General features: G+C 34.8%; 1 protein-coding gene across 2 annotated transcripts in view; it reads right to left on the bottom strand.

Moving 5' to 3' along the window:
- NHLRC2 (NHL repeat containing 2) overlaps positions 1-26506 on the bottom strand; it is a 64939-nt gene that overhangs the window by 14859 nt on the left and 23574 nt on the right. For both annotated transcript variants that reach the window (XM_072623071.1, XM_072623062.1), the window contains exons 3-8: positions 24761-25216; positions 20913-21034; positions 18007-18136; positions 10249-10342; positions 2182-2413; positions 1341-1463 (exon numbers count right to left, since the gene is read on the bottom strand). In XM_072623071.1, the coding sequence (XP_072479172.1) occupies positions 1341-1463; positions 2182-2413; positions 10249-10342; positions 18007-18136; positions 20913-21034; positions 24761-25216 (1157 nt within the window). The remainder of the gene's footprint in view (positions 1-1340; positions 1464-2181; positions 2414-10248; positions 10343-18006; positions 18137-20912; positions 21035-24760; positions 25217-26506) is intronic.

Here is a 26506-nt window from a genome sequence, read left to right as displayed (position 1 = left end):
AGGCAATAAACCAAATTTTTTTGTGGATAACACAATAGTCCAAATATGAAAAAAGTCACCTGAGATTTTTTAATAAATCATTTGCTATATCACGATTAATACTGTCATAAAAGGCTACCCGGGGATAATTTGGGTAAGTTATGCTGAAGACATTTTGAGAATATTCAGAAAGCACTTAGTATTTTAGAAATGTTTTTGTGCTATGTAAGAAAAATGAAACAGATCTATATTAGTCAGCTTTTCTCAAAAAACAAACAATCAATCAACAATCTTAAAGTTCTCTTCTAATAAAAGACAACACCACAATTGTAAGAACTTGGTAAAGTACATTAAGATTTTGAAATTTATCACAAGAATTTAGAAAAAATAAAGAATGTATGAAACTTAGCAACTCAAGTCCAGAAAAAGTATAATCAAGATTTCATTTACCCCATTTTTATTTAGCCTCATTCTCAGAATGACTACAGGGAGATGTCAGATGAAATCTACCACTTTCTGGAACTCCGAATTATCAGTGTTCCACTGTGCTATATATATTGCAGAAGAAACAAAAATCATTTCCAAATAATTTTCCATCACATATAATCATGAGTTTGCTTTTTTGCAACTTTTAATATAAGGGTAAAATGCATCCTGAGAACAACTATTCCCAGAACTATGAGGATTCATCAAATTCTAATCTTTCATTTAAATTTGAGGCCTGGAAGAAATTTTATCTTCTCCTAAAGAGTAACTGCTGCCAATTTTGTTAACTTTGTAGTAGAACAAACCCATTAATCCTGAGTAAAATGTCCTAGAGTAAACCACAAAAAAACTATGAATTGTAATTTTAGAATTTAACATTAGGGCTCTATGTGATGTCACAAACCACATAAGCTATGATGATATGCTTTGTATAGTAGTAGGATGAGTAAAAAATTACATTGTTGTATCTGAAAATGTTTTTCAATATAAACATTCATATTTGTTTAGCTTTTTAGCAATTTTTTCTCCTTACGTTCCTATGTCTTTCTCCATGATCAATTTTCCTCACGTTTTACTTCCTTCTCCCTACAACTCACTCTTCTCCATCTCTACATTTCCAGAAGCAACCTCTCCCATTTACTGAATGTTGCTAAGCAGCTCTGAGGAGCTTCAGCTAATAGTGCTTGATTGGACACTGTCAATCTACTACTCTGAAAACAAAATCAAGAAAATAGAGACTGGAATAACATGAACACAGTTGTCAAGAATGGCTAATGGTATATATTCTGAAATGGCATTTGTAGGAGGCTTTCACAGATTTTTAAACATTTTAATTGCTACATATGAAAAATAGGGTATCATGTAATTATGCTTACTTTGTGATTATAAGAGTCTGCCACATATAGTAAGTTTCTTTTCTTATTCCAAGCCACTCCAAGTGGGTGCTGAAGCTTTGCATTGATTCCTGCTCCATCAACATCCCCAAAAGCAAATAAATTCTTTTTTAGAAAAAGAAAAGACATTTGTTATTAAATTACTACAATATTTTTGGTTAGATATGTAAGACAGATTTAGAAAACAACTTCATTTTTCTAAGTTGAGGCAAAGAAAAACTCTGTTTTTTGTCTAAATAGGGTTGGATACCTAAATTGGAAGCCAGTAGTACTGACAACATTGCTAACCTCTATTGCCTTTGCACGCTTTCTAATCTGACCATGGGCATATACATGACATGACAAGATGGCTTCTGTTGAACCTTCTGGGCCTCAGCTTCCTCATTTGTAAAGTAAGGAGGTTGGATCCATGGCTTTGAAGGTCCCTTCTCAGAGGGTTGTCATGAGGATCAAATGAGATAACATGCACAAAGAGAAAAGCGCCCAGCATATAGTAGCTGCTTGGGGAAGTCTATGATCTTATGATTTCTCTACTGGTCTCTTCATCTCAAATACTTCATGCAATCAATCCTCGTTCCTCTTTTTTGAATGCTAAGCACTTAAGTGTAACTGTATATAGCTGTCTGCAGTGGTTGGTTGTATTTGATGTGTATTTTTCATGTATTTGTATCTTTTTGTCCTAACTTCTACATTGAATTGAGGGTAACATTCATGCTTGCTCTTTCCTAATACCCATGGCTTGGTTACTTGAAAGCTCAACACACTGACCTACGCTCACAATGGTTACAATAAAACTACACATGACAAAGGTCATTTTCCTTACCATAGGATCTCTCTCTCCTCCTACAAGATGTTTCACTGCTCCATCTTTCAGTGAGACAGTTCTGATGGTACTGCTCTCACTGTCCGCTACAAATAAGCAGTTCCAAGGTTCTTCAGAAGCCACAGAAAGACCTGAAGGCTGGGCAAAACCTGCCTTGTGGGGATAGGCGTTGTTGCGGTTCTCTTCATTTCCACTGCCAGCAAAACGAAGGCAAGTTCCTTTGGTCAACTCACTAAAGAAAAACAAATTCATAGGCCTGCTATCAAGATTGAGATATTTTAAACAATTCAGTTACTAAACAAAATACATGCAAATAATCAAATTAAAGATGATTATCAAACAAAACTAACAAGTAATAAGAAATCTATACAGTGCCCTGTATTTTGGCATACAAAACAAACATATAAGATATTTGCAATTTTTCCCCATAAAACTTCTTAATTATTAACTACACTCTCTGAAAAATTCTCTTTACTTTTCATAAAAGCAAATTGCTACATAAAGAACTGAAGTAATTTCCCAAAGATCAAGCAAAGTTTTGGTTGTGGAGTCAGGACAAGAAGACAAAATGACTATAACCACTATAAAAGAAAGTCTTTTTTTCCCCCTCGAAGACCAAAGACCCAACTCAACCCCACCTCAACCATCTGACTACATCTTAGCATCAGCATATTCTAGAAACTGGAAGGGACTTTAATACTTATCTAATCTACGCCTTTGTTTTACTGATGAAGTCAGGCAAGTAAGTGATTTAGCTCAGGTAAGAGAGGTAGCAAATAGCAAAGGCAAAATTCAAATCCAACTCTAAATATATTAATTACCCTTTCCACTATAGCATTGCTTCTGTTTTTCTTGGTAGTTAAAAGATTATACTTTCATCTTTAATTATGTTTGAATTCTACATATAAGAAAAAAAAAACAGTTAACCTATGAGTCTGAAGTTTTAAATGGGCTTAAGTATCTTTAATTCATATATATTAAAGTCTGTTATTAAGTAAAAATAAATAAACTACTTTAAGAAAAATGGCTACAGATAAATTTCACTTTAGCAAAATGATGTGTAAACCAAATTTTCTTTAAAGTGAGTATGTGAAGATAGTGTTTCAATGTTCCATGGAACTCTGGGGTCTGAGAAGGAGCCCACGGTGCCATAAGGAGAAGAGCTGAAATAGTGAACAAGTCCATAAAACAACAAACTTCTTTACTTTGCGTTCTATTATATAAAATACAAACTTGAAGCTGATGAAAGAAAAGACAGAAAATTTGTCAAAATTGGTCATATACCTAACAGTTTGTTACTGTTTCTAGAATGAAATCACTGGATAACGAGACACGCAATGAACTGTCACTATCTCAGTACAGTGCATGTAAAATAAGCTATATCATAATAATTCTGCTTATTTTTAAAAACGCATTATCAATAACCCTTTGTATGTAATTCAGTAAAACAGGGAGATCCGAAGAGATAAGAAAACTCCCAAGGACTTGATAACTGGGTTAGGTTTTATGGTTCTTCCTTTCAAGTAGTTATTTCCCTCTTCTGAACCCACACCACTTATTTAAACTTTTCGTGTGCATTTGTCACATTTCATTTTGTATAACTCGTTTGTATATATGTCATCTGTCCTACTGGGCAGGAAGCTCTCTGAGGGCAGAGGTATTTTACACTTCATATATATATCTGCCCAAATGTACAACATAGTGCTGGGCAAATAATATACACAGATGACTGACTATTCGATTATTATTACCATGCTATATTTGGAAACAAGGCAATACGATGAAAAGCATTTTTCAATCCTGGGTCATTTTATTCCCAGACTCAACAAAATATGTACCTGAGGAGAGGATTCTGGGAAGATGGTAGAGCAGGTCAGAAAATGCCAAGCTCTCCAGATTTCCTTCACAAGTAAGATAAAATAGCATCTTAGGGCTAATATAAAGCCAATTAAAATGAGTAAGAGTTGGGGCAGACAGTGGCCCTCCTGGAACAACTGGAGGTCAGAGGTTTGGCAAGCAGCAAACTCTGGAGCTAGCTGGGCAGCGGGGGTATGGGGGGCAAACACAGCCTCAGCCTTAGCCACATTCAATGGAAGATCGTAGCCTTGTAGTGGGGAGGGCACAACAAAGTAAAAAAGTACATAGCAGAGAACAAAAGAAAACCAAGGAAGCAAAGGAAAGATGGCCACCTCTGAACATAAGGTATAGTATTTATCAGATAGGCTTTCTGGAAATGGAAACTTACTGCTTTATATTCTGAATCCTTCCTTATGCCCTGCTGTGCACATGGCAATCCTTGTGTTTTTCTTTTCTTATTGGTATTTAAGCGTTAGTATTTAAGTTTAAAATGTTTTTTCCTTTCCTAATTTGTATTTAAGTTTAAAATAAATCAATAAAAAAAACTATACAACTGAGTGTCTCCTGGCCTTAACAACCAATATGGTCCCTTTCAGGTTTAAAATGCTATGATTCTACTACCTATCTGGCATAAACTAACCTTAGTAGTAGCCAGAGTAAAAAAGGATTCTGTCTTTTAAAAGAAGTCATTACAAAATTTCTTCAAGTAACAACTTTCTGAATTATCTAAGATTTTTATTTGAAAGAAATTTTATTTATATATAATGTTCCTAAAGTAAGGTCTATCTGTATTCAGTCTTCTTAAAATATAGAAATTCTGATGAGTTTTTGTCTCTCAATAGCACATTTACCCAACTATATAATAGTCATTATCACATTCCTCTAAGAATCATTTGGCACATGGCATATAAAGACATTTGCTAAACAAGCATGAAACAACTGCATTAACAGAGAGAAGACAAATATTTAGGAGCTATTATTACAAGACACTTGACGTTAGAATAGGGGTGGATTTAAGTAAAAAACTGTCTCACTATACTTACATATCATTAACTATCCATTCATTCATCATCTTCCCTGTCACTCTTCTAGAACCTACCCTGCGGCTGTGCTGCCTTGACTTGTAAGAGCTCACCATATGCACTAACTTCAAACACCTAAAAGGTTCTAAAGCCGTCTTCCTTTTATAATGCTCACACACACACACTCATACATACATGTATGTATGTGTGTGTACATATATATGATAGATTTAGATAGGTTTTTTTCCACCCTAAATCAATAACACTATTGCTTCTGGAAAGGATTTGTTAACTGTCTGATGGCTCCATTCACCAGACTTCCCAGACTGAAACACTGCTCTTTTAACTTTCATTTAATTTCTTTTCATTCATTTATTATCTGCTCTTCCCACACCTCCCAATTTTAAGTCATAACAAATAAGCACAGTGCAACAAAACAAATTCCCACACTGGCCATTTCCAAAAATACAGACCTCAGTCTTCATTTTCTTTCCTTCTCTTAGGCGTGCTTCACCAGGCCTCTGCCAAGCTGGTTTATCATTAATCACAGCTCTAAAGACTTTGAAAGTTGTTTTTCTTTATAATGTTACTGTCACATACATTTTTCACCTGGTTCTACTCATTTCATTCTGCATTAGATCACAGACGTCTTCCCAGTTTCCTGTGAAACTGTCCATTTCATTATTTTCTTATGGTACTTCATCTGTATTTCGTTACAAATTCATATACCATAATTTGTTTAGTCATTCCTCAATAGGTAGTAATAGGTAGCCATCCCCTTAATTTCCAGGAAAAAGGGTTGTATAAATATTTTTGTACATGTGGATTCTTTTCTTTTGATATTACTGGGGTAGAGGCCTGGTAATGGTATTGCTGGGTGAAAGATGGGCAGTTTAATGACTTTGTGGGCTTTCCACAATGGCTGGACCAATCTACAGCTCCACCAACAGTATATTGATATACCTATTTTCCTGCAGTTCCTCCAACATTTGCCATTTTCCTTCTGCCATTTTTGCCAATATAATGGATGTGAGATAAAAACTCAGAGTTGTTTTAATCTGCATTTCTCTAGTCACTGTTGATTGAAGTATTATTTTCACACGGATGCTGACGGCTTTTCAAGCTTCCTTTTAAAACCGCATGTTCATATCCCTTTATCATTTATCTACTGGGTTCCTTATATATCGTGGATATGAGACCTTTAATAGAGAAATTTGCTCCAGAGACTCTGAACTGTGAAACACCCTTTCCTGGACAATCCTCTCCTATATTTATAAACTCTTCCCTTTACCCTTAGAATGTCAGCTCCTTGAGAGCAGAGGCTGTCTCACTTTTGTATTTATATCTCCAGGGTTTAGCACAGTGCTTAGTACACGGTAAAAATTTAAAAACTGCCTCTTTAAATCAATAAATACCTAGTAAGCTCATACTATGTGTCAGCCATAAAGACACAAATACAAAAGTAAGACAGTACCTGGCCCCAAGGTACCAACATTCTTATAAGAACTGATAATTCTAATAATGTATTTAAAGACAAGAATATACAACATATTGAAAAATAAATACAAAGTGACTGGGAAAAACTTGGGACAGAGAGGCTAGGGTATGGAAAAATGAGAATATTAAAAGCTATTTTAAATTGAGGACACATCTTTAAAGTGTATTCATTATAAAATCACTTGTAACCAAAACCATAATGATTCAATGCATAAAAACTGCTCTATACACAATTTTTCCAGGAATATATCAACATTTTCACTTCAGGAAAAGGATAATTATACTATATTGGAAAGTAATGCAAAGCAATCATCTCTGAATATCATAACAATTTTTTTCACCCTATATTGTTTTCTTACCAATGCTCAGGAAAGCACACTTACACTAGTGTGCACATACTCTCTCTTCTCATTACCTCATGTTATCATCCCATATCTCTCATCCCTTTCCCAGAAAAAATTCCTAGAAAAACCTATCTGTACATATTGCCTCCTCTTTGAACTTTTCCAATATGGCTTTTGACCTCGTCACTCTTCATCACAAGTAAAACTATTATCTATAAAGTTATCAAAGAGACATCAATTGCCAAATTTGATGGTGTTTTCTCAGTCCTCATCTGTTGGCTCCATTTGTCACTCCTACCTGCCCTAAATTCTTACACATTTTTTCCTCTCCAGGTTTTTGTGACCTGTTCTGGTTCTCATCTATTCTTCTCCATCTTCTTTGCTGGATAATCATCCCTACTATGTACTGTAACTGTCAAAGCTCCCCTTCTAACTGCACTCTACTTCCCCAGGGCTCTGTTCTAGGTCCTCTTCTTTCTTAATACTTTTATTCTATAACCTCATCACTCCTCATAGTTTTCATTATTATGTCTAAGTAGAACACTCCCAGACATCTCAGTCTCTCCGTTGAGCTTCAGGCCTACATCACCAACTTGTCTATTATATATTTCAAACTAGATGTCCCAGAGACATAAACTAAATATGTCCAAAACAGAATTTATCATCTTTGTTCCCCCACCCTAAATCTTCCTATCTTCTAATCTTCCCTAATTCTATTGTAAGATGCCACCACTATTCTAAGTCTCCTAGGTTTGGAACAGTCAGTCAGCAAACATTTACTGAGTCCCTATTATATGCTAGGCACTATGCTACATGCTTGGAAAACAAAAAGAGAAAAAAGACAGTCTCTGCCTTAAGGAGTTCACAATTTGATGGGGGAGATAACAAATAAACAAATAAGTATAAACAAGCTCTATACAGGATAAACAAGAAATAAATAAAAAAGGGAAGGAACTAGAATTAAGACAGGTTGGGAAAGATTTCCTGTAACAGACAGGATTTTAGTTGGAACTTAAAGGACACCAGGAAAATGAGGGAAAGCTTTAGAGGCATGGGGGACAGCCAGAGAAGAGTAGTCAGAGCCAAGAGATAAGAGTGTCATTTTCCCCTGCTTTTCATTTTAACTCGCTCTGTCATGAGGTAGGGTACCTAATTAGCTGACAAAACTTGCCATTTCTACCTTCCTATTTCTTGCGTCTAAGCCTACCTCTTTACTCAAATAGCTATAGTTTTAGTTTATTAACTCTTGCCTAGATTACAAAAGCCTCTTAAATGGTCTTCCTGACCCAAGTCTCTGTCTCTCTAACTCATCCTTCCACCTTGTCATAGTGAATTTCCTTGAGCAATGCTACCTCCTCGATAAACTTCGATGACTTTTTATTGCTTCTCAATAAAAGAGCTTCACCATTAAAGTCCTTCATCCCCAACCTAACCTTCCGGTCTCACTGGACATTACCACAAATTCCATACTTGTAACAGCAAGGACCTCAGCATTCACAGGAGGGCCTGTTGTACAGGTTTTTAGATCTACTTTTCTAAAAGGAAAGGCAACTTTTGAGGGGTCAACAATCTACTTTAATCAAGTATATATATCATTCACTTAGTTCAGGGGAAAAAGTCAGCACCCTGAACTTCAGAGAAAATAAAGAGAAATAAAGACCAACAGACAGGGCTTCCAAATGTCTGATCATAAGCAATACATACATCAGAAATCAACAGAGAGATCCAATTGTCTGACCATTATATACATATGTAGCTACCAGAGAGAGAAGCACCAACCCTTGGGTTTTCAAAGCTGAGGATTTCTTCAGCAGCTACCCTGAGTCTCATCTGGCCAAATGCTTCCAATGAGTAAGCCCCAAAATAAAACCTCACCTCAGAATATTTATACACTTTTCTGAGCCGGAGATCAGGACCCTTAGACCCAGTGCCTCATTAGAAATTAGCAAAAAGTGTGAGCCTTCCTTCAAAAAAAATCTCTCCTAATCAAGCTTCCCTAAATGGGCTGGCCCGTTAATGGATGGGGAAGATCTTTAACTCTCATTAACATAATTAACATTACAGTACTCCACTATCCAGGCAAACTGGCCTTCACTCTGTTACCAACACACACCACAATCTATCTCCCCTCTTCATGCCTTTGTACTGGCTGCCCCCCATGCCTGGAGTGTATTACCTCCTTATTTCTACCTCAAAGAATTCCTCTTTCCTTCAGGATACAACTCAAGCACTACTTTCTACATGAAGCCTTGATTGATCCTTTCAACTGCCACTGTCTCCTCTATCTCAACTATCTTGTACTGAAATACTTTGCATATTTATTATCTATATTTTTATGTCTTTCCCTCATTAGAATGTAAGCTCCTTGCTTATAGCAATTATGTTAGTGATTACATTTGAATTCCTATTACTAAGAACAATATCTGGCAAACAGGATGTGCTGCATAAATGTTTGTTGATAACATAAAACATAACTGGAAAGGTAAAACAGTTGTGAAAACCACACATAAATATATTCCAAAGCTAAATATACATCATATTTGGCATTATGACTTCTCATTAGTCTGAACTTTTCGTGTTTATTGTACTTTTATGTTATATCTTACAGTATTTGTATCTCGTCTTCTGTGCTCTAGTCTCCATTACTGTATGCCTTTGCATTGGCTATCTCCTTTGATTCTGATTTCCTTGGTTTACTTCAAGACACAGCTCAAACCTCACCTACACAACAGGCCTTCCCTCTGCTGCTTCTCCTTGCAGATCACTCTCATCTACTCTGCATATCTCTTCTGTGTACACAGATATTTACACTTTACGTCTCCCCCCACACAACCTATTGGAACGCATACTCCTTGAGATCAAGTGCAGTTTTTGTTATCTGTTGCCTTTCTCTGTGCTCCAGCACTCTGCACATACCTGGTGCACAGGAAGAGCTTAATAGTGCTGGTTGATTAACTGAGTTACTTTTTACTTTTATCAGTGTTTAGCATAAAGGCTGTACTTGTATATAGCAGGTGCTGAACCAATAATCTCATACTATTATTTATATTCTTTTTCACTGATAATTAAGTGGACTTTGTATGTAATAAGAACAATTACCCTATTATTTTACTATGAACAACTTGAATTAAAATGCAGTGGAGGCAAAGTAGGACATTAAATAACTTTTTTCCAATGGATAAAAATTACTACAGTAATCCTCTGCTTTTTCTGGTGATTAAACATTCTGTTATTCATTCATCAAGCACTGAGTGCCTACTGTGTATCAGCCCTCGTACTCTGATACTGTCATGGGGTTTTACATGAGAAGATTTTTAAACCATCCAAGGAGACCTTCTGTAACTTACCTTTTCTTTGGTAGTCTCCCATCATCCAACAGAAGTGCCCAGATTTGGTGAGTCCCTGCCATAGCTATCCATAGAATATCATCTCTGGAGACCTCTGAAAGTTTAAGAAAATAAATAAAAGGTAGTATATATTTCTCACAAAAAAAAGTAATTTGATGATTTGATGGTTTTAAATTAATGGAGTGCAGTAACCTGCTTTTCAGGCATCCCAATTTGATTTGGATAGTGGGAAATAAAATGTCTGAAAATATACTTTATAACTTCCACGTAAGATACATTTTTAAGAGATTTCATATTGTACTGATCTGCTACATTTACAGATTATTCTAAGAAATGATCTATCACCCCTTACCTATTATTACAGCCTTACTGTGTAGAAAAAAGAGGTTAGTTTCTGTCAAAAAAGATTTGCCAGTAGAATACCACTAGATAAATACCAAAATTTTATGTTTCCACAATGTGAACATTGAACAATTTCCAAGGACAGACCTTTGTTCAGCAGCATGTACTCCCATCAGCTGGATTTGAGGCTTAGAGATTCATTCAAAGAATGTACTTGAAAACAAACTGTTTCTAATAACTAGTTGTATTAAGAAAATTGTAATAAGTCATTTACACTGAAGAACTTAGTAGAAGAGAAGAAAGGACTGTACTATGTTTTTCTACTAATGACAAATTCAAGTAGTTAACTTTCTTTTATTCTGCTTTCTAACTTTTAATAGCAGTTCTAAACCTATTCTTTAAGATAAAAGCTAAGTCTATTTAAAAAAAGGCAAAAGAAAAAAGCAACCTACTTCTAAAACGTACTCTCCTTGGGATATATTTAAATATGTAATGGTTGTAAATTCATTCTAAGGCTGTTTTAAAAAGTAATTTAAATGCCGTTTCACACTAAAGCTAACTGAACTCAATTACCAGTTTATCACTTCATAAATAAACTTATAAGTAGATCAAAGCTTTGATTCCACAATTAATTTTTTAAATTTTAACTCTGTGGCATTAAATACATATGCACATATATGTGTGTGCTTGTATGTGTATGTACATAATTCACATTAAATTTATACATTATTAACCTTCTGGGTAATAGAACAAATACAAAGGATCATCAGAAAAAAATATGGTCAGTTCTAGAATTCCCATCCAGGACTTGTCTAGGGTGGTGATATGTCACATGGTCCATATTTTTACCTAGTGCAGATATGTTTGACCTTCTACCTAAGCCATCTGCTTGTCATATACCCTGCTGTCTAATGTAACCTTCTCAAACACTGGGCTCTGCCATCTGCCCTGCAGTGGAACACTACAGACCACTAGAGACCATGCCCTATGGTCTCTATGCCCTGGAACTCCTGACTGAGGGTCCACATTATTTTCTGTTTGTTGACCGCGTTACATGGCTCAATATATCCATCTAGGGCCAGCCATGCTTCAAATTTCATTCTGGCTATCTTGCCATCTACTTTACTGCCACACAAAGTACTGCTCTTCCTCAATCCCTTTCCAGTACTGGAACCACAAGCAAATGAATAGTGTCATGCTTATGGCTCCCTTCACCCTCCTATGACTTTTCCAAACCAAAACACTTCATCCTTGTCCATTATTTGCTTCTCTCTGTTAGAATGTAAGCTCCTTGAGGGCAGGGACTATTTCATTTCTCTATTTGTGCCCAGTGTTTGCACATAGTAAGTGTTCAATAAATGTTTTTTTCACTCATTCATCTAACCAGAACCAAACCTAGTTAGGATATGTAATAAAAAAATTAAGTTAAATAAATAAAAAAAAAAAGATGACATACTTCTGGACAATGCCTTATACTCACAGTGATTTTTCTCCCTCATGGCATGTTAAAGCCCTTTACAGAAGTAGATTCCCCATTTTTCCCATCTTTCCCAAAAGAACCACAGTATTTACTATGAAAACAGTTACTTCTAGGTCATAATGTAATGGTTCTTTAAAAGAGAAGCAAGATAAAATACAATACATAATGGTGCAGAGAAGTTAATGACTTCATTTCTCTCTTATTTAGTTCAAATCTTCAGTGCTGGTATAATGTCCTTCCTTTCCTAAAACTGAAAAACTGTAGGTGGGGCTCATAGTATCTCACTCAAATTAGAATTTAACAGAAAAAGCGAAATCTTTATGGGACACATAATTAGGACACATCCTAATTACTTCAAAAAGTGACAGAATCACCTGTAAGTTTACAATGATCTTGTTTTTTAGATATTAGAAAATCATAATTAATTCAACACATTAAATGTGTACTATTTGCAAAGCATTAGATGTAAATTTACAATGTAACTGTAAGGAGAGAAAATGTGCATATAAATAACTGTAATACAAAAAGAAAGTATGCAAGGTGAGAGAAAACACTTGCAGGTGCTAAGTGGAAGGGAATCAAGGAAGCGTTTCTAGAGATGGTGGCACCTGAGGTAAGCCTTACAGAAAGAGAGGAACTTCAACAGGTGAAGACTAGGGAGGGGCAGAGATGCAGCAAACTGTTCATTCCAATTATGGGGATTGCTGAGAGCAAAGGTGCAGAGATGGGAGAGGGCAGAACAATAATAGGGATGGATTATGGTCCAGTTTAACTTGAATGAAAAGTAAGTGAAAGGGAGTAATGTGGGATAGTGGGTCTTAGATGCCAGGATGAATTGAGTTATAATAGGTAGGCAAAAGCAAATGAAATAAAGGTTTCTGAGCACAGGAACAACTTCATCGGAGTGGTAACTTAGGAAGGTTACTTGAACAGTTATATGACAGATAAAATAAAGGACTAGACTGAACAAATCAGAAGGCTATAACAACATATTTTGCAAGAAGAGATGGGGGCCAGGATTAGCACAGTGGCAGGAAAATGTAAATAAATATAAATAAGAAAGATTTTCGACATAGATTTGATATGAGTTGGCCATGATATGGGCATGAGGGAGTACGGGACAGGAAAGGGTCAGAGAGGACTTCAAGTTATGACTCTGGGTGGTTAGTTCATACTGAGTTTGATGAACTATCCAGCAGGCAGCTAGAGATCTGGGCTAGAACTCAGGGAAGAGAATGAGGTTGAGATGTAATCACTTGTATTATTACAGGCAAGAGAGCGGATAAAAACACCAAAGGAGAAATGAGGGTCAAGAACAGAATTTTGAGGGATACCCACATACAAGGGGGCAGAAGGATGAAGCATCAGCAAAGGAGGAGTTAGAAGAACTATGAGAATACAGAACCACAGAAGCTACTAGAAGAGAAGGGTATTATGTAGGATGAGGTGAGAACAAAGGATTTGGAGATGAAATTATTAGTGTCCTTACTGACAGCAGCTTGACAAACACTGTGGAAAGTAAAGAGAGACTGCAAAGGACTGAGGATGGAGTGGATGGTGACAAAGTGAGGGTACTGCTCTTTCCAGGAAGTTAAAAAAGAGATACAATAATAGCATGAGCTGTTAAGTAGGTCAAGAGAAGTCCCCTCCCCCCTCCCAGCATGGGGAATTCTGTACACACACACACACACACGTACATAGGCTGAGAGAAAAGAAATGGTTAAGAAAGAAAGAACGAAGATACATGAGAGACAGAGTGGATGTTTCATGGAACACAGTTACAAGGAATGGGATGAATGATTCAGGTGGAAGCAAACCTTTGAGAAGATGGGGGGTGGTGCTTTCTCTGAAACCAGAGGGGGATGAAAGAATAAATGATGTCACTGAGAGTTTGGAAGACTAGCTGAAAGGATTCAGGCCTCAATCTTTTCAGTAAAGTGGGAAATGAGGTTATCTGCTGAGAACCTAGAAATCAATAAAATAAAGATAAGGAAAAGAATGACCAGTATTGATAGTGTATTCTAAACCTATTAGAATCACATTCATAAAGGCAATCTAATGATGCTTACAGCACCATATGAAATATAGCAGTACTAATACAAGTTTCAAGAAAAGGAATAGCCAATCAATTTTCTATGTCTAATGAATTTACTATATTATTTTTACTGATTATATTTACATAACATTCATATTTAATACATCCTTCCTCTCTCATAAGCCATTTCCTGTTACAAAGATTAAAAAAGAGGAAAAAAAAGGCAGTATTGCAAATCTGACCAACACATCAACTGTGTCTGATAGCACATGTAACGTTACACACTTACTGTCCTGTTACCACTGCAAAGAGGAGCAATATGCATTTTCCCAATGCTATTCCACAGTTAAACTTGATCATTATAATTACAATGTTCAATTGTTTGTTATTTTATTCTTTACATCAGTCATTGTTTAATCTGCTTTCAAAGTTCTGCTTTCTTCACTCTGAATCAGTCTATGTAGTTTTCCCCTTGCTTCTATAAAGGCTTCATAATTGTCATTACTTATATCACAATACTATTCCATCATGTTAACATACCACAATTCAAAGGACACCTATGTTTCCAGTTCTCTACTACCACAAAGTTCTGAATATTCTGGTGTACTGGGATCTTTCTTCCTCACTGATGCCTTTGGCCTACAGCAATAGATCTCTTTATCAAAGATTGCTGCCCCTGAGTTTTTAATGCTGAACCATTTTAGGTGAGATATTTTCATGATATTCTGTTCTTCATATTATTTGAAAATAATGTGATTTTTTGACTTCTGGGCTCCCAACCTTGTAAACTGTGACTGATTTTTTTCCAAATATTTTCCAGCAACTCCTTGGCTTGTCCTTCATAATTTGTCTTGACTACAGTCCACATGTATGTCAGATGGTTTTGCTTTGCAAACTTCAGGGTCATGAAAGATGGCTGGTGAGCATTCGTTCACCTCATCCTGCCTAGTTTCACAACAACATCTACACTCCTCTGCCTGCATCTTCTCTCCCTATCTGCTTTCCAACTCTACTTTCTAGAATAGCAATCAAACCAAATGCTATCAACTCTTGGGAACGACATTTCAGTCACTTACCTAAAGACTCCGATGTATTTGGACTTTGTCCAAAACATTTCCTACCAGACTACAATTCCTCTGTGTGTGCTGTGATCCTCTACTAGAATGTAGGTACTAGCTTGCTTTCTTGAACTCACATCCTAGGGCTTGGTAGATAGTGAGTGTTTAAGAAATGCTATTCATTCACTCACTCACTCACTCATTCATTCATTCGTTCACTCACCCTATAACCAAACAACTTCTTAAAAAATCAAGATCTCCAATTATTTAAATTATAGTATTCCCATGTAAATCTTAGAAAAACCTTGATAGTACAATGGTTGATCTTTATGTTTATGAAAATTAACAAGATAGTAAAATGTAATGATACTGCTGAAAGCCAGATTTCAGAATCAAAATCACAATGCTACATCACTGAGCAAGGGTAATATGAGTTTTGTTCCTTTTAGCAAGGATGTGGCTATCAAAAATACTTCACACATATCAACGGTGTATTATCAGTTAACTTCAATACCTGCTTATCAAATATGGAAAAGAATAATTCAGAGGAGCAAAAAGCATATAAAATATTTTTCAAAGAAAGTCAATTAAAACACAGATTTTAGAAAGAAGGAATAAAACAGGCAAGTAAGTTTTGTAAAATGTAATTTGTAACCTTTCCCTGAAAACTCATAAAATTCTTCCTTTTACTTTATACTTTGATTATTTGAAGCTAATGAGATCCAAATAACAACCTCTGCTACAAGAACAATCGTAAATGTTATATGGATTAAGACTGTTCTTGATCAAAAGCAAACTTTTCCAAGTCCTTTAATCTAGTACAACTGCATTAGTTTGTATTTAGCAATCAAACCTAGCAGTTATCATTCACAACTTTTCATTTTATTACTGACAAATGCTAATAAACTATTTATGGGATAGGACAGCTTATAAAGAAAACATACATCAATGGATTAAAATTACCTAAAAGACAGAAGTCCAATATTTAAAGGAGCTGATACATTTGGGGCTTATATACTGAGTCCTTTTTATTTATCTCTTCTCTGCAATAGCAGAAACTGTAGAAAGCAGAAAATTTTTTTATTCATTCTTGCCTGCTTGTTTTCTTCCTGACCTCTCTGAACATAAAAGTTATGGTTTTTTATACATTATTTTATTACTTCTGCAAACCAAGTATATATAACTTCCTATTCAGCATACAAGAAGCTTTTCAAAATAAGATGGTAGTACTATAAGCTACCAAATGACATAAGAAATAGCAGAGAACAGTAAAGTACTGATTTGCTACTTATCACTATTTCTTTTTGGAAGAAAGAATTACTCTACATCAAAAAGATGTATGATTGGCACTGGTGAAGGAATGACAAGTACAGAGAGCTTCCCAGAATGCATTCTGAAGTAGGTAAATATTTCTAGGAGAAGATAATATTTCCCAAGCAATGGGAGCTTAGACAGGTTCTTGCAATGAGCTATCCAACACAGTTTACGTCAGAATGTCTCTGTATTTACTGGAATTGACAGCTATTTTCAACTAATCCTTTACTTTTTCAACTCTTACCTCTATTACTGACAAGCTTGATGGGTTTCTATGCTAACTTCCAAAGGAAAAAAAAAAAAAAAGTAGGTTGGTCTGAATGTTGAACAGACATATATTTCATGTGTTGATTTTTTCAATTAAGGTAGTTACTTGAAATGATTTTAACACTTTATGATTTACAAAGTTCTTTAAATTAGCTCCAATAAAAAAGCAAGAGCATATTAATCTGTAGCAGCTATATATATTTTTATTGATACCTTGAACTTTATATCAATAGCCACCTAGAACATTTTTGCCTAAAATCCGATTTTGCCTAAAATCTAGGATCTCAATCTGTGATGGTAAACTCAATTTCTATTTTATTTTACTAGTATTTTGTCTTCCCTAACTTGAAGGGATAGCTTAATGACAATAAGAGCTTTTCCTCAAAGCTTAAGCATGAAATACTAAATCTCATAATTTTTACTCAATAAATAATGAAATATATTTGCTTCATAGCATTACATTTATTCTCACAAAAAAATCTACATTATATGAATAATTAAAGAATAAGTACACTACATTGGTTTTTATGGTACATTAATAGAAATGACAGAATTATAACAGTGTACTATCTAAGCAGACAACTTCATGTACTGTAGATTATCTAGACTGTACACTAAAACAGCTGAATCTCAACTATTAAAGGTCATATAAGTTCATTTAACCTTCTCTATAAAGCGAATACTGATTAAGGGGTCAAGAAAGGTTAACGGGATATGGGTACATTATCCTCCATGCAATAGGTTAAAATTCAGGCACTAGTAAAAGCCATTCCAAAATGGTTATTGACCTGCAGAATATGAATTTCTCAGGTTAATATACAAGGTACAAGCTGAATTGGTGCAGACTAAATACGTATTTTAAAAATCTGGCAAAGATGCGATAAGACAGACAACTTGTAGTTAGAAAACACTTCTACAGTTCAGTAAAATGCTGATCATACATTTAAAGACAAAGAGAAGACCATGAACCAGATGGCCACTACAAAAAAAAATATCACCATGTGTAAAAAATCAAATTTCTACTTGAATTCCAATTATAATGACATCATTCATATTAAGTGCTGAGTCACTTAAAAATGGACATCCCTTTAATTTCTTTTAAAATTTTAAATAGTTCAAATATGAATGATAGTTCATTTTCACATTACTCTGGAGAATTAAAAAAAAGTATTGGAAAAATACTATTACAACAAAAACACAATTTTTTAATGTACTGAAGTAGGCTTAAGTAGCTACAAGTATTCAAAATGTGAAAAACGTACCTGATGTTCCAAAAACTACATCCCAAGGTGAACTGATGGGCTGTTCCTCTCCTTTTGCTCCACCTTCTTTGTCTGTGCCTTGTATTCCAATGCCAGCCACAGTGCTCACCATTTCAGTTTCCAGATCAATCTAGAAAAATTAAGTCTGTGATTAATATGGTTCAGGATATTTTCTATCTTTCCTCTGGATATAAGATCTAAACAGAATATATAGACAGAATAGTACTCTCAGTATTATATGCAGGCATCTAGGTGGTGCGGTGGATAGAATGCTGGGCATGGACTCAGGAAGACCTGGGTTCAAATCCATTCTCAGACACTTACAAGCTATGTGAGCCTGGGCAAGTCACTTAGCCTCTGTCTGCCTCAGTTTACTTAAATGTAAAATGGGGATCTCAAGGGCACCTATCTCACACAGTTGTGGTGAGGATCAAATGACATATCTGTAAAGCACTCAGCACAGTGCTTGGCACATAGCAGACACTTAATAAATGCTTGCTTCCTTTCCCTTCCCTCTTTCATATATACGTACTTATATATATGTATGTGTATACACACACACACACACACACACACACACACACACACACACACACATACACGCAAATAAAATTAGCTATGAGGCTTCTACTGTTTGACTAAGACTTACATGCTCTACAAATGCTCTGTACCTTTCTATCCCCCTTCCCAATACTCAAATAATGGATCCTGACATCATCAAACGCAGTTGTTCTTAATCTGGGCTCCATGGATTAAAAAAAAAATTTTTTTGTTAATTATATTTCAATATAATTGGTTTCCTTTGTAATCATATTATTTTATCTTATGCTTTAAAAACATTACTCTGAGAAGGGGTCCATAGGCTTCACCAGACTACCAAAGGAATTCATAACACAACATAAAGTTTAAGGATGTTCTAAGGTACCAATACTTGAGAAGAAATTAAAATTTAAAAACTTATTTTAAATCAAAACACTTAGTACCTATAAATTGAAATATATGTAATTCTATGAAATATATGTTAATTCTATTCAGGAAGCATATAACTTTCAATTTCATTTTATTTCTTACAATAAAAATTCAATATTCTATGTTACAAATCTTATTTCCTATTTTTTTCTGAGATTTTTTTTAAAGCTTTTAAATTTTCTTCTTAAATGTTCATGGGGATAATAAAAGGAAACTAAGATGAGATTGGAAATATATCTTGATTTAAGGAATAATAATGATCTTCCTTTTATTTTTTACCTTTTACAGTTTCCAAACCAATTCAGAGAATAGGAAAAGTCATCAAAAACTATAACTTGTCATTACTGTTCTATTAACTTGTTCTTCAACATTAAGTAGTCTATAGACATATTATGATTAATGCCGTAGCAACTATTAAGTTCTAAAGAAGAAATGGTCTATGTAGAAACTTTGAAAAGTTTTATGGGTTCACACTTAAGTCCTTAAAAACTACAGCTATTTGAGACCCTGAAAGTCAGATTGCACAAAGTCCTGCTCTTAAGCCCCATCATGCAGTGAATCAGAAATTGTAAGTTCTTGAAGATTAAGACAGTAGAGTACAAAATGTAGTGGATTTAGCTATGTTCTAAAAGCTTAGGGTATGGTCCTAGAAACAGATTATGTCTGCTTTCCAAATACTAGAAGAGTTAAATAGGGGGAGGATCATTACTAGTAGTTTGATCACTTGGTGAGTTTTTTGGTTTAAGGCAAACTATGAAAAAAACTTTAACCTTTGTAACTCCTTGGTGGCAAAGAGAAGAAAGGGGGGCAGAAGATGCTAAGTATTTCAAAATTTTTAGCCTCCCTATAAATATTAACTTAGCTACTGATACTCTAAATCTGAGATCTCTGTCCAGGGACAATGAGTGGACATTTTACAAAAGTAACTGAATCATATCAGTTTTGCATTTTCACTCTAAATCAATCAAGCAAACTACAAGTATGTAGTAAGCACCTACTCTATGCCCTATTGGAATAACCAGGACAGAAGTAGAAGTTCCAGACCCAAGAGAAGCTACAGTTCTGTTGCTCCAAAATTGTAGAGCCTCTCAGGTGGTTGAAGTGGCTGGATTCAACAGCTGTCTTCTGGAACTTTCAAGTAGGGACACCTCACTCTGTTCTTGGGGTCAGAGTCACATGACTGCTGTTCATTTCTACACCTGTTCCTCCCTAGGACCTACGACCACTCCCTGCCTGGAATGCAACCCACTCCTAGGTCTGCCCTAGATCTCTGACCTGGAACTGGGTAGTTGGTTACTTGTTCTACACGAAGTCAAAGTAATTCAGTGCGAGTCTGGGACACTGTCTAGTCCTGGTTCACAGTCTTGTCCTCTTTCTGTTCCTGAGCACTGGAATGGTCTACAGAACATGATCCTGGATGAATCTCCATCCCTAATGTCCATAGGACCTCTTAGTTGCCCTAGGTGAACCTGACTCATTCTAATAATTTCTTCTAGATCTTTTTGGAGAAGATGTGCTGTGGGAGCTAGGTTATACTTCTTCCTGCTACTCTACCATCCTGGCTCCAACCATTTTCATTAGTCCTAATTTGGCCTTCTAAAACTACATAAAATAATTCTAACTTCTTATTCAAATCCTTTCCCCCCAAGTCTTCTTTTCCAAGTTAAACATTCCCAAATTCATTCAGTTGTTCCTCATGATATGGCTTGCAGAACTTGGTCAATGTCCCTCTTAAAATGGGGAGCCTTGAAGTGAACACAATCCAGATAAAGTCTGAACAGGTTACAGTACAGTGGAATTATTTTCATACAGATGGCACTGATACGGACACATTTAAAATTCATAATAATTTCCTCTAATTTCAAATAATTAAGCAGAAAATAAGTATGCTTATAATTAAGAGTACTTAAACTGGCATGTAATAATTCAAAAATTACCTTTCTTATCAAGTGATTTTCTGTATCTGCTACATATATGATGTTCTCCTTTATGGCTACACCTTGTGGAGAATTGAAAGTTGACTCTGAAAATGTCCCATCTTTTCTTCCACTGTTGGGACCTAAAACAGAATATAAGTCAGTTAATAAAATCTTTCTACTCAAGACATGACCAAGATAAAAAGGAAATAATCTCATGGTATTAAAAAAAAATTTTGGGAGACTAGAACATACTTGCAACTTATTGCTACATCTTTCAAAATTGTCTTCATGATGTACACTTAAGTGCAACAAGATAAACTTATAAGTGGTCTTAATTGTGTGTTGCTCCCTTAAAATCTAATTATCTACTAATTACTGAAAGGATGTCTCAGTATAGACTCGGAGGCTATTAGATTTTGCTACAGAGTGCTAAAAAAAGAAATGTAACATATTCTTTTCTATACACACCGCTTTCCCACTTCACAAGTCTTTGTCAGATTATGGTGTGGAGGTGACTCTGAATTCCAAAAGGATATGCCAACATAATGCAAGTTTTGGCAGATCTTATTAAACTGTAGAAGCTCTAAAAAACAGCAGAACCAGAGACAGAGCCGTGGGATCCAGCCTGGCTAAGTGTGGAGAGAAACATCACCAGGAAGTTGTGCAGGTGACTAATAACAACTAAACTAAACTAAAGAAACTAAAGAAAACTGTATACTAAAGTACGGAAGAATTGTAATTTTCGTTGTTGGAAGACCTAAATCAACAAAACTGTCAAACATTTGAGCTATTTTAAAAAGTTATTTACCCAAATGAATAGCATGAAAAGATAATTTTGTTTTATTCATTTTCTCTTGTTAAAATTGAAATTGTAATGCATATTAATATCATAAATTAGCTTTCCACTTTTAATAAGCAACACATATATATAATGAATAAAAGGAATTTGAGTTCAATGATATTTTTAACTACCTTTTGTTCTGCTATAAATCAAGAAGAAATTTTGCTTATGACTTGTTAATGTTCATTTTCATAGAAAGCTTTATGGTTTATGAAGTATCCAAGTTATTTCATCTTATTTCTAAATGTTATTTCCTCTTAAATCAAGGTTTTTAAAAAAAAAATTAACGAAAGCTATCTTTTCCCTTATTTTAATACAGACACAGTTAAGTTCCTCCCCAAGGAACTTTTAAAATGAAATCTTTTAAGAATTCCTGAGTTTTCTTCTTACTGTCTTAGATTACAAACACATTTTCAAGGTAACTATCAGTCTTAGTTCTTCTAAAGTAAAAGAATGAGTCCCCAAATGATGGCAACCTCGTTTTTGCTTTGCTTACGACAAAAAGGGATTTTGTAGTTGAGGAAGAAAAAAACGAGTGAAAGACAACCATCTCTTAAGAGCACAGAGCAAATGACTCTGTTCTCATGACCCTAATTCTTCTTCTGGGCTTCTACACAGACTGCTATGTTCTGCGGATGACACTGATACTCTGGGACCACGGAATAAATGATTTCAGGCTTACATGGGGTCATGTTCTCTGCTTAACAATAGGTCCCTAATTTTCACATATGAAGATCCTGGGTCATATGTAATACATTTTAAAAACTTGTTTTGAAACTTTTGGATTCAAGTTATGGAGCTGATATTAGTATTTTGAATATTAAGCAATTCCAAGAAGTTGTTTAACTGGAATTAAAAAAAAAAAAAGAAATGACCAAAGTAATATTGGTACAGTTATGAATAAAATTAACCATGGAATGGATAAAAATATTTGCTACAAATCTTTAATAGTTTAATTGTTGTGAAGAATTTACAAATGTATAAAATTAGCAAATGCAAATGCTTTGTTAATTTATCAGTGACATTGGAAATACTGTTTCCTTTGACTGATGCAATTCAGCCTTATTAAAGGAGCAAACAAAAGCACCTATTATGTGCAAGATACTGTTGGTTATTTATATTTATTTACATTTTACACACCTTATACTTTAAACATGAAGTTCTAGATTCCATTATAACTTTCTAACAAGATAAAAGAGCATTTTAATAGAGTGCTAGGGATACTAAGACAAAAACTTAAAAAGCCTCTGCCCTGAGAGTTTACATTTTATTAGGGGAGACAGCATATGTTTAAATAAATAAAAAACATATATAAATAAAGACAAGGTAATGGGGGAGAGATGTAGCTGGAAGGATGATAAAAAGCCTCTTGTGGGAAGTGATGCTTTAGATGAATTTGATAAGTAACCCTAACTTTAATATTTTAAAATTTAATTTTCAATGAATAAAAATCTATTTTATCTCCCTTCTACCTTTTGTCCCACTACTGAAAAATCTAAATGGCACAGCAGATACAGCACTGGACCTGGAGTCAGGAAGACCTGAATTCAAATCCAGTTTCAGACACTTATAACTGTGTGACTCTGGGCTAATCACTTAATCTTTGATCTGCCTCAGTTTCTTCAACTGTAAAATAGAGATATAAATAGCCCTTACCTCACAGGGTTGTTGTGAAGATCAAATATTATTTGTAAAGTATTTAGTACAGTGCCTGGTACATAGCAGGCATTTAATAAATGCTTTTTCTTTTCCCTCATGCCCCAAACAAAACCTTTGCAACAACTACACATAGTAAAAAACAAGTTCCCACTCTGGCCACATCCAAAGTATGCCTCGATCTGCACCCTGGGTCCGTCACTTCTCTGTCAGGAGACGGCTAGCATGTTTCATCACAAGTCTTCTGGAATCATGGTTTACCACTGCATGTTGCTCAGAATTCTCAAGTCTTTCAAAGTTGTTTGTCTTTACAATGTCTTAACAGATTTTATTTAAAAAGCAGGCTAAACAGGTAGTACTCGTTAGTTTAGAAACTACAGAGTTTGTTTAAGAAAATGGTTTATGCTATCTTGACGCATGTTTGTAAAAGTAAAATGAATATTCGTTATTTACACTGCACTAGAGGTCTCAGGATAAAAGCATCAGACACTGAGAGGTGGCGGGAACTTTAGGGGCCATCTGGTCTAACCTCAATTTCTTTGACTCATGAGAAACTCAGGCCCAGGGAGATTAAGTGATTTGCTCAAGGTCACAAAGGTTCTGAGGGTCAGAAAAGGGATTTGAACTGACGTGGTTTTTCTAGTGCACCGTTGTAGTTTTCTGCTAGAAAATAAGTAAAACTTACATTTCACAAAAATCCTATAAGCTATTAAGCATTGAAATTCTATATAAATTAAAATTTGGGTTTTACTTTGTAATAATTCCTTCTTAGCTTATAAAAAAATTAGACTTCCACACCTTATAACCTAAATATGACATTCCAGACTACACTGTAATTGTTTTAACAAGATACAAATTCTTTTAATAGAAAAATAAAAGAATTTCTACCTTTATATTGTTTGTATTTCTTTCTGGTGGGGAGGAGGAAAGATAATCAGGATTAAATGACCTGCCCAAGGTCACACAACTAGTGTCTGGAGCCAGAAATGAACAAGGTCCTCCCTATTCCATGGCTGGTGCTCTATACACTGTGCCACTTAGCTGCCCCTATGTATTTCTACACATAAACAAAACCAGTTTTGGAAACCATGTTATCATTGTATTTTTCAGGGACAAAATTATGAGTGAATTTAAAACGTAAATGTTTTATAATGAATGACCAACCATGATTCTATCACACTGATGCTGCAGCACAATATTCATCACCTTCATTTAAGCTCATTATGCACACTGGATTAATATCATGTGAGAAAAGTTAAAATTATTTTTTTACAATGCCCAGGAGTTATTTTTATTCATAATTTCCATTTTCAATCACCCCACTTCCAAAATTTGCATCATAAAAATGTATATTACATATATCTTTTACCTCCAATGCTGTGCTGGATTTGTCCATTTTTTCTGACAACCAAAATTCTGTGATGTCCAGTGTCTGCTATCACTAACCTGTCAGACACATCGTCTACTGTTATTTTGCCAGGAAAAAGTAAAGGAGAGGGGGGCAAAGAATCTCTATAAAGTTTTATTCCAATTTTATTATCTTTAATCTGTCCTCTTTCTTTGTAGTATTTTAAAGCCACTGAAGTAAATAAAAACAAATTTTCTCTGTGTCCCTCTCCAACCAAAGAAAAAAGCATGTTTCCACGGGGTCCGAGTATGACCAGGGTTGGCCAACAGGAAATTTCCAGATCTTGCCAAAGGAGAGCATCGGCATCATTAACCACAGGATGGGTGATGTTATAGCGAAGAACAGCACTTTTAATGTTATCCAGAACCTTTTCATTTGGAAATTTAGCTGAATGGACACCAACAACAAGAAGGCCATCTGAAAAGTGTAAAAAGCAAAAGCAAAACATTATACAGGTTATGTTATGTTATACACGTTGTGTGAACACAACTTCTCTCACAACCAAAATTTTAGTGAGTGAAAAAAAATTATATTAGTGAAAACCAGAAATTATGTAAAAGCACAGAGATTTGCTGAAACTGTGTTAATGTTTTTAACCAAATTAAAATGTATGTATAAACCACCATATTTGTGTATAGAGAAGCTCTTCATATGTGTCTAAGAGTACACATAATAAAAAGTATTATTCTATAAAAAAAGAAATCTAAGCAGATAAAGGACTTACTTTTCTTAGGCCATTAACACTAATTATATGGAAATGTCACTGTAGAATATATTACAAGAAAAAGGTAGTCTAAGTCCAATGTTAAAGTCTTATTCATAATACGCCCTTTGTGAAGCATTGGAAATGGCATGATTCTCTGAAAAGTCAACAATAATTCCAGATTATGTAAATATATCTTGTTCCAAAAATGATTTATAATATCCATTTGATTTTTCAGAAGGGAATTAAATTTTGAAATTTCTCCTCCATTTAGAAATTCTTTAAGTCCCTTGGAAACAATGCAACTAGTACCAGAACACAATTCAAACTTAGAATGCATTATTTTGAATTTATTACCATTTTACCTTCTTTTAAAATTTCAATTCTCATATCTTAACACTCATTATAAATGAGTAAGGTCTATTTGAACAAAATGTTTTCTTAACATACAACCCTTTGAATTTGTTTTGACTGTCATAATAATTAAAGCATACTTTCCTTTAGATAAGACAGCTGAAAAAAAAACAAACTTAGGAGCAGAGCTTTCTGTTATGTAATCAGTATAGTATGTCAACTAAGCATGGGGGAAAAGAACCTTGGAGATGTTAGACTGGATTGTTGAGAGAGTGTACATCCCTCTTCATATACATTAAATACTATCTTTTGAATGAATATTTGCTGGAAAAATTCTGAAGTACATGTTGTTTAAATGAAAAAAAACCCACCAACTCCTGGGGCTGGAAATGCTTGTTTAAAAACCTTTAAAATTTTGAAACTATTATTTCATTTTATAAACTGGTACTTGGAAAACTCAACCATCATTAAAGAATCAGCTCCAAAAGCTCTTTGTCATTTTGCAGATTAAGAAAGACATTAAAAATATTTTTCATTTGCAGAGTCAAAGTTTTGGCTTTGGTTATAACAGAACTCGATTAAACATCCGCTTTAAGGACATCAAAATGTACATTATCATCTCAGTTATCTAATTTAAAACCAAAATTAAA

This window comes from Notamacropus eugenii, chromosome 1, assembly GCF_028372415.1.
Source record: "Notamacropus eugenii isolate mMacEug1 chromosome 1, mMacEug1.pri_v2, whole genome shotgun sequence".
Classification (NCBI taxonomy): Eukaryota; Metazoa; Chordata; class Mammalia; order Diprotodontia; family Macropodidae; genus Notamacropus; species Notamacropus eugenii.
This window is presented reverse-complemented; position numbering and strand designations above follow the sequence as displayed.